The sequence below is a fragment of the Ruditapes philippinarum genome, unplaced genomic scaffold (genome assembly GCF_026571515.1).
Source record: "Ruditapes philippinarum isolate M1 unplaced genomic scaffold, ASM2657151v2 ctg9521_1_1_1_1, whole genome shotgun sequence".
Classification (NCBI taxonomy): domain Eukaryota; kingdom Metazoa; phylum Mollusca; class Bivalvia; order Venerida; family Veneridae; genus Ruditapes; species Ruditapes philippinarum.
The window spans coordinates 24794-39158 of record NW_026852451.1 but is presented as its reverse complement, the minus strand read 5'-3'; the positions used below and the strand labels follow the sequence as shown (position 1 = coordinate 39158).

Below are 14365 nucleotides of genomic sequence, written 5' to 3'. Positions count from 1 at the left end.
TGTCTGTAGTATTCTGGGTAGTCTTTTATCAGATTGATCATATAAATTTGATTGGCCCCTTTTAGGGGTCTCTAGAGCTAAAAATAGGAAAACCTTTAAACATCTTCTTTTATATAACTAAATGATGTATAATTACCAATTTTTGTCTGTAGCATTTTTTGGTAGGCTTTTATCAATTTTGATCATGTTAATTTGATTGGCCCCTTTTAGGAGCCGCTAAAGCTAAAAAAGAAATACCTTTAAACGTCTTTTTCTACAGAACTAATTGATGGATGATCACCAAACGTTGCCTGGTGCATTCTTAGGTACGCTTTTATCAAGTTTGTTCATATTAATTTGATTGGCCCCTTTCAGGGGCCACTAAAGCCAAAAATATAAAAATCTTTGAACATTTCCTACTGAAATTATTGATAGATGATCACCAAATTTTGTAGCAGTATTACGTAGTCTTTTATCAAGTTTGCTCATATTAATTTGATTGGTGCCGTTTAAGCTAAAGCGTAAATGCCCAAGTCATTGCATTTCTTCAAATTAATGTTTAAACATATTCAATGCTCAAATTAGATATCAGAAAATATTGACAATTATGGATAATTTTAAACTCTGAAAAGAAATTGTTCCTAATGAGCGACTCAGGACCATCATGGCCCTCTTGTTTATTTTCGTTCCTAAGTCACTCTTTGAAATCTTTTGATTTTTTTTTTTATCCAAAGTATCAACTTTGTTTCCTTTTGAAACATATTGAAATTTATTCAAAAAGAAAATCTCTAAATTGAAACCTCGTTATATTCAAAGCAATTGACTTTGATTCAAAAAAGTAAGAGCATTATTTATATTAACAACATATTTTATAAAGCTGCACCTCCGATTGCAAATAAACCATCGCCTGGAACCATACGACGACGACGAAGGAACACATGGCATCAAAATTATGATTATGATACGGTAACTACAGTATTCACGTACGTTATTTTTTTTTATAACTTGTAATATAATAAGATTTTGCATTTATCATCCCCTCGGCTTTTCGGTGTAAGTATAGGAAACAATGATAACAGAACTTTTATATATTTGTTCCAATTTGGATATGTGATATGATTTTTCCAGGAGTTAATGGGCATAACTTTTACTTCATACAATGTTGTATAATTTTTTGACAACAATTAAGTTGTTGATCGGAATCTTATACTAGCTAATATATGACTAACTATGCAAGTGTTTAGTTTCAAGTTGATACCTACCATATTTTCATTAAATAAATACGATCAATTTACATACCAATTATTTTTCACATCAATATCACCTTTTTTAAATTGAATATTTGCACTTCCATTATTCATAGATTGTCAAATTTACATGGAAATTTCTTTCAAAAGTGTGTCCAAATCATTTCAATTTTGTAGGTACAGTTTCGAGAAATTGAGCAAACACAAAAACCAGGTAAAATTTCAATTGATTCACAATCGCTTTTTTTTCAGAAGTATTCATTAAATCTATATTATTGTTTACGAGTGATAATGTATTTAAAGGGCCTGTGGCCGAGTTAATGTTGAGGTAATGTCGTTGACTTCGAACTACTTACCCCTAAACGTTGTATTTTCAATTCCCGACTGGGATCCTTTCACTCTTTCATGTGAGGAAGCGATCAAATTAGTTTCGGTGGTTATTCTCAATTCCCCATTCGTGTCAGAAATAATGCACAGACGGACAGCCGGGGCTATAACACAACGCTAAAGCTGGAAAGTCGCCATATGACCTACATGCGACGTTAACCCCAATGTAACAAACATAAGGGTATAAACATAGTGTTTTGTTATCAATCAAAAAATATGACAATGCCACAAGGTTTCCAATTATTGCCATTTTACATACAAAACTCTGAAAACCTAAAACTTCAACTATGCATTCCAAGGCACTACAATCAACACTACAAAAAATCGTGCAAAAGCCCAGGTCAGAAACTCAGCTCAAATCGGAGAGTAGTGGAGGACCCCACTCTGGACGAGTGCTTTTCCTTTTTTTGTCTATATAAAGCAGCCATCTTTGATTTTGATTTTGGAACCAGTCAATTTTCGAGAGGATATGTTAGTCTAGAAAGGTCTTTTTTTAATAAGTCATACTTTGCTTAAAAATTGCTTTACAGGATCAATCCTATAGCTTTTTTAAATCTCTCACCACTGTGGTATATGATATACATTACAAACACGTTATAGTAGTGATAAAAGACAACAAACAATAACAAATTATTCATATTTTATTATCATAAAAGTGATATTTTGATAACAGCAATAGCTCTTCAATAGCCATATGGAAAAGACACACAACCATCTCTCACCCTCTTATCAAATACAATCCTTTACTGTTTTGTTTGGTTCAGATGGTTAAATGTTTAGCTTGATCACGGTCTCTGCATATTTTATGGAAATCTGTTATGGTTACAATTTCATTTGAAGGTTTCAACCATATCTTTGATTGTTCCAAAGTTTATTGTAATTTTGTTTTTAAAGTTAAGGGTGATACACTTTACCTTGCAATGAGTTATATTACCAGTTTCATCTGGATCTTTTAATTCGTAGGCATAACTTTTTTTGGGCCACTTGTCACAAATGTTTCGATTTGATTTCCAGGTTTTTTGTCAGTAAGATCGAAAAAAAAATTTACCTAGGGAGGGCACCCAGTCTCTAGATTTTGAGGAAAATACGACAGATTTGGTATCTGCATACAATGCACGCGCACCTAAATTTTTAAAGTAAGAGTAAAATTTGAGTCTGGCTTGAGCTGTTGTGTAAGCAGCTATGACAATAATTGTTTTCCCAGAAGGATTTACAAATACACCTGTATTTCCAGCGTATTTCTACCATGTCATTAGAAACAAAGCTTACTGCTGTTACTTCTTCCCTGTCGCTTGTCAGTTTTTCAAAAGTACAGGCAGGATCATCGATAAATTCTACTTAATTTTTGTTTAGTCTTTGACCAAATTCTCCCCAGAACAAATTGAACATTAACTTAGCCAAGTTGAATTTCATGGTGACTTTTGGCATAGGAATTCTAACCAATATTCAAGAAATACAATGAAACCTGTCAGTAAACTTACCATAAGTGAGCTTTATCAAAATACTTTGACTAAATAGACATATATAGAAGAGCTTGGTTATGCGTATGTATCTATCTGGGAATCTGAGTTTGAGAAACAATTAAAAGGAAACAGTGAGATGAGGACTTTTATAGAACAGCTTGATATGGCAACTACCTTACAACCTAGAGAGGCTTTTTTGGAGGGGGTCAGGGGGTGTCTGTCAAACAGATGCATTCACCCTTTACAAAGAAGCCAATGATGAAGAAAATATACAATATTATGATGTTTCATTCCTTTATCCATTTATCAATAAGACAGGAAAAAATCCCTTCGGTCATCCTAACATTAATACAGAAAAGTTTGCCGAAATTGATTAATACAAGGGGTTTATCAAATGTAAAGTTATATGAGTGTGTCGGGGGCCGCGTCCTGAGCGTTGCCTTTGCCTTGTTGATCTTTATTCTTGTTTTTTTATTCCCGCACAAGATTTATTTATACCTGTGCTGCCATTAAAAATGAACGGAAAATTACTATTTGCTTTGTGTAAAACATGCGCTGAAACTTACAAACAGACAAAATGTCTGCATACGAACAAAGAAAGATTTTTTTATAGGTTCTTGGGTCACAGACGAAGTTAAAAAAGCCATTGATAAAGGTTACATATTGGATTCAATCTATGAGGTCTGGCATTTCGAAAACATCTCTCAAAATGATTCTATTACTAACGAAGTGGGTCATTTCACTCGATATATAAATTAATTCTTAAAATCAAACAAGAACAAAGTGGTTGGACAAAATGGTGTATCACTGAAGAACAAAGAATATAAACATTCAACAGTATTATGAACTAGAACTATCGCTGAATGCAATTCATACCCCCGCTAATGTCCTTGATAGAAGACGACTTTAAAAGGTGGTTAAAGGAATAACTTTAGTGGTACATAAAAGGAAATTATCTCTGAAGAAAACAAGACAAATTGTACAGGCAATAGTATAAGTATATTGTCAAATCTTGTTCGAAACAGTTAAAAATAACCTTTTATTTTCCCAATGTACTAAAACTTACAAATGCAGCGAAGTTAAGAAAATAGCATAATTATGTCAAAATGTAATTAAGAGTGGAAAAACTTTGCATACTGAGCATACTTGTGACTCTTCATATATTATATACTTTCAAGTGAATTTCTGTTCTAGTTTCAGAAACATTCAAGTATAAATGGTTATATCAGAACATTTTCTAAGCCTAAAAGGGGCATAACTTGTGTCATAATTCAATGGAATTGTAGAATTTTCGTCATCTGACTTTTTATCTGCGGATGTTTCAAAATTCTAATTTTAGATTAGAAATTTTTGAATCTGTAAGCTGGTGTAGGGGGCGGAACGGTTTTTTGAAATAAAGTACGCCTGAACAGGTCATAAACCGATGCAATTTTAAAATTTTGCCGTTTTGGGTTTTCTTTAGGGATTCTTATTTCACTCTATTTTTGCTTGTAACCATTCATATAAAGTTTAAGTTTCAAGTTAATATCTGTTCTGGCTTAAGAAATATTATAGTTAATAAATTTAAAGACATAAAAATGGACTTAATTTTGTCAAAATACAATACAAAGTTATCCCCCTCCACTTTTTTTAGTTATGAAACTTGACATGCATATCTTACTTGCGACACTTTGTATATTTTTGAAGTTTCAAATGATTATCTTTTTTAGTTTTAGAAATATTCAAGTACATGTTAAAATTTCAGAACATTTTCTAAGTCAATTTTTGACCTTCATGTGTGGCCTCGACCTTAAGCTGGCACAAGGGGAAGATAGATTCTGCACATAACCTTGTTGAGGTGAACATTTAAGTAAAGTTTAAAGAAAATTCTTCCATTAGTATAGGATTTATAGAGCGGACAAGACATATTGTCTAATATTTGATTGTATGTAAATTTGAAGTCTTAAAAAGCAGCATAACTTTGTTAAAATGCAATACAGAGTTATGAAACTTGACATGCATATCTAAATTGTAACACTTCATATATGTGTTAAGTTTCAAGCAAATACCTTTTCTAGTTTCAGAAATATATTAATACATGTTGAAATTTAAGAATATTTTCTAAATCAATTTTTGAGCCGGCCTAAGGGTGACATGGGTTCTGCACATAGCCTTGTTTAGGTGATCATTTGAGCCAAGATTGAAGAAAATCCTTAAATAAGTGTAGGACTTACAGAGCGGACACAACATATTGCCTTGATATTTGACCTTCAATTGTGACCTTTACCTGACACCTGGGCATTATGGGTTCTGCACATTCCCTCGTGAGGTGAACATTTGAGCAAAGTTTGAAGAAAATCCTTTCAATTGGTATAGGATTTATGGAGCGGACACGAAAACCTCCCTAGGTGATTATCTGGGCGATCTTTTTGATGAAATACCTGGAAATAGAATCGAAATATTCGTGACAAGTGGCCTAAAAGGTTTTGTCTACAAATTTAAACACCAAGATGAAACTGGTAATATAATTCATTGCATGGTAAACAACACACATTTCTATAAATAGATAATTCTATAAATAGAAACACGCAATTCTATAAATAGAAACATGCAATTCTATAAATAGAAAATTCTATAAAAAGATACACATGGTGTCACGTGGTGGTGAGACGTGGTAGTGACACGTGGTAGTGGCAAATGGTGACACGTAGTGGTGTTGACACTTGGCGATGACATGTGGAGGTGGTGACACGTGGTGGTGGTGGTGACACGTTGTGATGACAGTGACACGTGTTGGTGACACGTGATGTCACGTGGTGGTGACATGTGGTGGAATCATGTGGTGGTGTCATGTGGTATCACGTGGTGGTGACACGTGATGTCACGCGGTGGTGTAACGTGGTGGTGTAACATGGTGGTATTACGTCTGTCTTGTTGTTTTTAAGGGTTTTCCTTGAAGATTATTATGTTCAAGTTTGAAGACAATCCATTTAAAAATAACAAAGTTACAGCAAAAAATAGCAAAAAAAATGAAATTTTCAATAATTTGAGCTTCAAAGTCAAGGTCATTTATGAGTGAAGGTCATGGTCTGTCTAGTTATTGTTAAGGGATATCCTTAAAGATTATTATGTCCACGTTTTAAGACAATCCTAACAAAATAACAAAGTTACAGCCAATAACAGCTTGAACAAGCAAAAATTGGACTTTTAACCTTGAAGGTCAAGATAATTTATGGATGAAGGTCAAGGTAAGTGTGGTCAACTGAAAGGTCTTTCCCAAGCGTTGTTGTGGCCAAGTATGAAGACAATACACCAAGAAATAAAAAAGTTATGATCCAAGTACAAGTTTGCGAACGGCAACGGTAACGCCGCTGCGACTATAGCAATACCTCTACTTTTTTTTTGAAAAAAAAAAGTCGAGCTAAAAACAAAAAAACAAAACAATTAGATTTGGAACGATCAGAAGTATGGTTAGAAGCCCTTCAAATGAAATTGTAACCGTAACAGATTACCATAAAATATATAGAGACCGTGATCAAGCTAAATTTTTAACACTGACCCAAACACAACAGTAAAGGACTGTATTTGATAAGAGAGTGAGAGATGGTTGTGTGTCTTTTCCATATGGCTATTGAAGAGCTATTGCTGTTATCAAAAAATCACTTTTATGATAATAAAATATGAATAATTTGTTATTGTTTGTTGTCTTTTATCACTACTATAACGTGATTGTTTTGCATATCATATACCACAGTGAGAGATGGTAATGTGTCTTTTCCATATGGCTATTGAAGGGTTATCGTATCATTACTATTATCAAAATGTCAGTTTATGATAATAAAATATGAAAAATGTATAATTGTTAGTTGTCTTTTATTACTAGTATAGCGTCATTGTTTTGCATGTAATATACTTCAGTGGTAAAGGCCCTGTCACACTAGACTGCGCTTTCACTACGTTTGCACGGCGTTGTAAAATGTAACAAAGCGCCGCGAGATCGCAATGAAAAATGTGATATTTTTGATGACATGAAGACTTCATGGAGTCTTCACGGCGTCCCCACGGCAAACATGGCGATGCTACGGAGCTTCCATGGCGTTTTTATTGACGATTGTCTTCGTTCAGATGGCGCTTCTACGACGTTCTTTGCGCTTTCACTGCGCTTTTATGGCGCTTATACGGCGCCCTTACGGCATTCACACTGCATTGAAATCGTAAAGCTCTGTAAAAGCGCCGTGCACACGCAGTATTAGCGCGGTAAGGACGCCGCACAAACTCCATACAAGCGCCGTGGATAATCACCGCGTTCATTCGGTGTTCCTTTTGCGCTTTCACGGCGCTCCTGTTGCGTTGTAGAAGATGTTACTGAGTTGCTACGGCGTCCTTGCTGCGATTCCACTGAGCTCATTGTAGAACGCCGAGTGACGGCGTTTGTTTTGAACATGTTCAAAATGCGCGCCGTCGGTCGGCGTTCTATGCGATGCCACTACGATGCTACGGCGATGCTGCGGCGATGTTTGCGATCTTACTGCGCTTACCTCGGCGTTCTGAAGTTTCATTGGACGCCGTGAGAACGCCGTCCGAGTGTGACAGGGGTTTTAGAGATTTAAAAAGCTTAAGGAATTATCCTGTCAAGCGATTGTTAAGCAAAGTGTGACTTATCATAGAAAATGACTTCTTCAGACAAAAATATCCTCTCGATTGCTCCCGAAATCAAAATCCGAGAAAGCTGCTTTATAAGGAAGGAAAAAACTCGTCTACAGTGAGGTCCTCCACTATTTCTGAGATTCTTCTCAACTCAAAAATTTAGATTAAGATTTTTCTTAGTTTGCCTTCCATTAAATTTCCGTGAGATAAATATTATATTGAGATTTGAGATTGATCTTGAATATATTGAGACAAGAGTTTGGCTGTCTCAGATTAGGTCTTACTTAAGCTAGTGTTAATTATCACAATGTTTTGTTATTGTAACGTATAAACATACATTGTATCATAGTATGCAGACTTCATAACCTCAGATCCCCTTTCAAAATTCCATTTTATTTAGTTCCGCCCATTGTTTCCTCGTTTAGGGCACACGCATTCTTTTACTTGGGGACCATAAGCCGCTTTTCATGGAATGGCACTACTATGTCACTTTGAAGGTTCCATGATAATTGCCGCATGAACACAACTGCGGATGTCTGTAAATTCAAATTTTACCATTTTTCGTGTTTAAATGTTGAATTCTGCTTAAGCCGATGCTAGGGGGCGTGGACGGTAACTTGCACTTTGCAGTACCGTCCATGAACAGACTCAATCAAACCGAGTCTGCAACATTTTCAATTTTGTTGTGTTGGGCTTTCTTTAGAGATTATGTATTTCTCTATTTTATTGTTGTGTATACATCTTAGATGGTATTTTTAGTTCTTGTATTTGGCCTTTTTCAATTTGGGTGGTTGCAGTATTCCAACATGAATACTGTATAATCACCCTTTGGATATGTTGCTTGCTTTTTGTATTTGTCTTTTGACGTCTTGTCTGTGATATGCAGGCTCCCTAACATTAGATCCCCTTTCAAAACTCCATTTTATTTAGTTCCGTCCATTGCTTTCTCGTTTAGGGCACACACATTCTTTTACTTGGGGACAATACGTCGCTTTTCATGAAATGGCACTACTGTGTCACATTGAAGGTTCCATGATAACCGCCGTATGAACTAAGGGTGATTATACAGTATTCAAGTAGGAATACTGGAACCATCCAAGTAGAAAATGGCCAAATAGAAGAAACTTAAAGTACCATATAACATGCATACACAACAATAATGTCGTGCTGAACGATGTTCAAGGATCGAAAATATAACATCATTGATTAAATGTACGGGGAGACTTTTTACAGCCGCCACATTGCACAAATAACACGGATGTGACAATAAAATAGAGATAATCAGAATCCCTAAACAAAGTCCCAAGCAATCCCAAGCAAAGACTACACATATGGCTGCTAGGAAACTCATTTCATTGAAATATCTCATTCAAAACTCTAGTAATTAACCAGAAACAATATTTTCTCTATTAATTTATAGCAACAATGACCCAAAATGACCAACAAGCAATCCCAAGCAACATTTTTGCATTTGTTTGAAATTTCTCATTCATGTCTGTATTTATTGAGCAGATATCGTTTTCCTATTTTTATAAACAATACCAAACATTAACCGTAGTGGGTCCAAAAGCAATTACAAGCGAGATCGTGTGCACCTTTGATAGAGTTAGACCTCAGGCGGCCTTCCTGGTAGTATTTCAGATACATCCGGCATCTGAATAGAACAACCAACGTTCGTAGGCTAGCTGGATATTTTCCTCGCATGAACGAGTTTACGGCAGTAAGGGCAAGTGGTTTGACGACAATGACATCAACCACTCGGTCACGGGAACACCGACTATGCTCTAGAACATTGGCAGTTTCATAATTATAACATTTTAACACCTAAATATACTGTTCTTAATCCAAAGTTTTGCTGATCTTTTACACATATTCACCAGGCTAAATGTAAAGAAATAAATGATGTTTTTTAATGTACAGGATCTCCAATTCTAAGTACAGAACGAGATCAAGCAGCACACCCAGACCGTGTATTTCATGTACAATCAGACCAAGATATGATACTGGTACCTCAACAAAAGCCTGGTAAATTCAAATAAAGCAAGGTTACATTCGTATATTTCTTGAGGTTGATAATGAAAAAAACTTAAAATATCAACGAATATATTTATGTTTGTGGCTTGAGATAAATGTTTTGATAATAAATTATTTTCAATTCAATAACATAATGTACAAATTATTAAGAATGAGAGTTCCTGAATATCAAAACCTTTCTTTTTTGATAAATGGATTTACATGCTTGTAATCAGAATGATGATTTTTTTTGCTGAATGTAATTGTACGAAACGTAATTATAACTACCAATGTAGTAAATTACAACAACGGCTTATGAACAGCACCAGTAAAGTTTTCATTATATTTCATTGTTTTTAAAGAAAAATACATAGCTTTGTACAATTACGAACCAACAATGCCGAGTGAAATCGAAATCAAGGCAGGAGAAATTGTGACGGTTTGGGAAAAATGTGATGAATGGTTCCGTGGTGAAGCAGGTGGGAGATATGGATACCTCCCTAGGAATTACGTTCAGAAGGCTGAAGATAATGATCTAGGTGGTGACTTAAAGACGTTTTCGGGAGTTTTCATATAGACATATATGCAAAATTAAAACTGTTCTATAGAATTTCTTGAAACTTGGCATGTTGTTAGAATATGATAACAGAAACATTTTAAGCGAAAACAAATTGGGGAAACCGTTCTCATTTTTGAGTTATCTGTTCTTGAATGGAGTTTTATTTTGTTAAATTCAAGGGCAGATTACTTACAATGAATGGAAACAATACATTTTTTTCTTATTTCACTAAGCTTACCTTCGTTTTAGTTGATATGCAAAATTTCAATAACAAACTTAGAGTGGGTCGTTTTTATTAATTTTCCATTTCTTCTTTTCACCTGTGCATAATTTTTTTAAAAAATGGCGTATTGTTTTTAGAATTTAAAGTACCTTTATTTTCATTGAAAAAAATAACAGAAATGATGTAAGGAATTGCATGTTATTATGTATTGTACTCAACAATAAAAAGAAAAAACATAATCCAGAAGTAAAAACAGGAATTCATTTAAGTATGTAGAAGTTATCTGCCCTTTAAATGACCTCAAATAAGTAGAAAAGTCTGATTCAGGGGCAGATAACGCAAAAACGATAACGGTGACCCCAATTTTCTTTTCGCTGAACATGTTTGTGGTATCATATTCTTGCAGCATGCCAAGTTTAAAGAAATTCTATTGAACAGTTTTGGTTTTGCCTCTATGTCTTTATTAAAACTCTCGAAAACGCCCTTAACAGACATTGAAATGTTTCCAATGAATAGGAGATGCCAGTCGCAATGTTCTTTAATTATTGTTCTTAAGAAATAGGAACAATTAAATCGTACAATTCATCTAAGAAGAATCATTTTAATATATTGTCAACTGCCTTTATTCTGCTTACACAATGATCATTGTATGGTCACTTTTACTTTATACTTATTTAATCTAGCCCGATTGTGTTGTAAGCCATTAGCTTTTTGAAACACTTTCGAATCTGTTATTGGAACCAACCAGTTCTAAGCAATGGGTGAAAAGGCTTTTGCATAGACTTAACGGCTGACCCTGATGGGGTGTGAACCAACACGGTCAGCAATCCTGAGGTTACTAGTCCGAAGCGAACCACTCGGCCACGCCACCACCCAAATGTATCTGTTAGCCTTGGAATGGTGAATACGATAATGATGATAAGGTTTTCTAATTATTTATCCCTACGTGTACACTATTTCAAATATATTAAATTATTATATTTTCTAAGGTAGTTTTGCTTTTTAAATTCATTTCCTTTCATTAAGTATCGAAATCGATTTAAAGAAAATGAATATCTAAACATTGATACCTGGTTAGAGTTTAAGCTTTTGATTTTTATTTGAACATTAAGAGCATAAAGCTTTAATTGAATATTTATAAAGCTGCACCTCCAATTGGGAAGACACCTTCACCTGATACGATTCAGCTACGAAGGAGTATGTTGCAAATTAGAACGGATACAATAACCACTCATTACGTAAGTTTGTTTTCTTTTTATTAACATAACTTCTTATAGAATTAGGATTTTCATTTTTCATCGCGCCAATGACAGGATACAAACAATAACGGAGCTATTATTCATGACTTCATACAATGAAATAGCATTCTTTGACAACTACGAAGTAAATGATCGAGCTCATCGGAATATTTTAGACGGTCATTTGATTAATAATATAAATAACTTCGATGTATGTGTTCAGTTGCATTTATATCAATAAGAAGATTAAGAAGGATTTTTTTTTTTACATTTTATGCATTTCAAGTTAATACTCAACCATAGATGAAGTGAATAATTACGATCAATTTATACATCAATGTTTGACATACCTTTTTGACATCGATATCACCCTTTAAATTCAGAAGTATAACGACGTTACGTATATTTGTATTATTCGTATGGTTTTCATGGTACAGTTGAATTTTTTATCTGAAATTGCATCAGTGTTTTAAAAGAATTGTGTCCAACTCTCATGTATTTCAATCTGCAGGTACATCTTCGCGACATTGAGCAAAGACAAATACCAGGTAAAGTTTTTCAATTGATTGATATTGTAAGTCAAAATCCCCTTTTCCTAAAACATTTTATTAATAAAAGAAAAATAAAAAATTAAATATGAAGTATTTATTAAATTGAATTTATATGGGATAACCGATACTAATGATTAGAGTAAACATATACAGTGTAAAACTTTTTTAAAATAAACCTTGGTGTATTAAAGGGGCGTCTGTGACTAAGAGATAAAGGTCGATGCCTTCAAACCAGTTGCTCCCCCACCACATCGTGTGAGGGAGCTATTCAGCTATCCGTCGGTGGTTCCACAAAAATGCCCGTCCGTGCCTGAAATAATGCACGGAAGGGCATGTTAGGTCTTCCCTCGCCAGTAAAGCTGGAAAGTCGTCATATGATCTATACTGTGTTGGTGCGACGCCAAACTAAGTCAAACAAACATAATGTAATTAACATAATGCTTTTATAACACAAGAAACATAGCAATGACACGAAACCAGGTTTTTAATCATCACCATTGTATAGTAAAAACTCTGAAAACCTAAAACTACCACTAAATATACCAGGGCAGAAATATATAGACTACAAATAAGAGTACAAGAGCAGAGGGCAAAAGAAACTGACATTCCTTTAAATATCACTACCGAAGATTAACACTATTTCATAACTTCCTTCACTGCTTATAATATTCTTCTCAAATATCATCGTGTTAATTCATTCTGACTTTAGAATACAACTGTATTATGTGATATAAAGCTAGCTTGAAACTAGACCCTGTCCGGACTTGACCAAAAGTGCGGTTCTTGGAGGATACCAGTTTTCAGATATTTAAACATTTATTATTATAATGATGAGTTTTAATATTTACTTTGTTTAAATCTACTTGTATCTTCTTTCTACTCTTTTGTTTAAGATATACTAGTATTTTAATTTCCTTTTTTGCAATTGTAACTGTTTTAAATTTTTTATTTGTTTTGCAGATTCGTCAATATATTTCGAAACATTAGATATTTAAACATCACATTTCTACAAAAAACATTTTGTATTTGCTTATAAAATATCTATTAATTAGTAAGTGGAATATGACTATAATAATTATAGGTAAAGAATGGTATTTTCAAATGGTAATAGGGCATTTAACCTGTTAGGTTATTTTTTATCAGCATTGAAATACACAAAAAGTTTAAATTTAATATGCTACCCGATTTTCAAGGATTTTAATGCATGTTTAGCTTAAGTAGCTATAGAAAACTGACCGGTTTTCAGCTTTAAGATGTTTTGGTTTTTAGAGGATAAATTCATTGAACTTATAGGTAATTTACTAAAATCTAGTCTCAAAGGATTCCGGTTTTCATAGGTTTGATAATAGAATATTTTCTAGCGGCAATACAATACACAGGTAATTTGCAATGCAACCAGTGTATTATAAATGATAAAAAAGATGGACATAACAAATAAGCATGCTTTTGTTTTAGTACATAAAATGAAAATTATGCTATCACATTGACCTTGATCCTGGGGGAGAGTGGGGGGTGGGGGTAACCTATTTCCAACCGTGATTTTCATATCAGCTTGCTTATATCAAGTAAACTATAGATATTGACCTGAAAACAAATCCGTTTATCTTAAGTAAAAGTAATTGTGATCATGGCATTATAAATCGCTCATGCAAACCAATTTGATGTCTTACTGTTAGCTTGAATCACAAGTTTCGTCGATATATCTCATTGCTATCCCAGGCGGGATCATAACGTAAGTGCTTATAGACAAGTTTCATTCCAATAGTTTCTTTTATAAATCAGTAATTAACCGGGAGCCGATTTCCTGTTTTTTATTAACAATGACATTGATCTTGACCCTAGGGAGGCTCAAAAGCAATCCTAATATCCTAAGCGAGGACTACCTATCTTGTTTCTTAATTACTTGTTAATCGGAAATCGTCTTTAAGTGAAGGTAACTTGACCTTGACCTTAAATCCCAAGCGATTCCTTTACTTAAGCTTTCTCTATATCAAGTTTAATTAAAAAAATCAATAAAACCTCCAGTTCATGACCGGATACCATCTTGTTTTGACGTCCGTCTGTTCATCCGCGGCGCGT

The 14365-nt window shown here is 34.1% G+C and overlaps 1 protein-coding gene across 1 annotated transcript; it reads left to right on the top strand.

Moving 5' to 3' along the window:
- The first annotated feature begins 280 nt into the window (after positions 1-280).
- On the top strand, positions 281-13281 carry LOC132712820 (uncharacterized). Its single transcript, XM_060695258.1, has 7 exons — positions 281-945; positions 1404-1440; positions 9623-9727; positions 10078-10254; positions 11641-11735; positions 12247-12283; positions 13247-13281. The coding sequence occupies exons 3-7, from the start codon at positions 9700-9702 to the stop codon at positions 13279-13281; spliced, it is 372 nt and encodes a 123-aa protein (XP_060551241.1). The 5' UTR covers positions 281-945; positions 1404-1440; positions 9623-9699.
- Positions 13282-14365: the final 1084 nt, after the last annotated feature.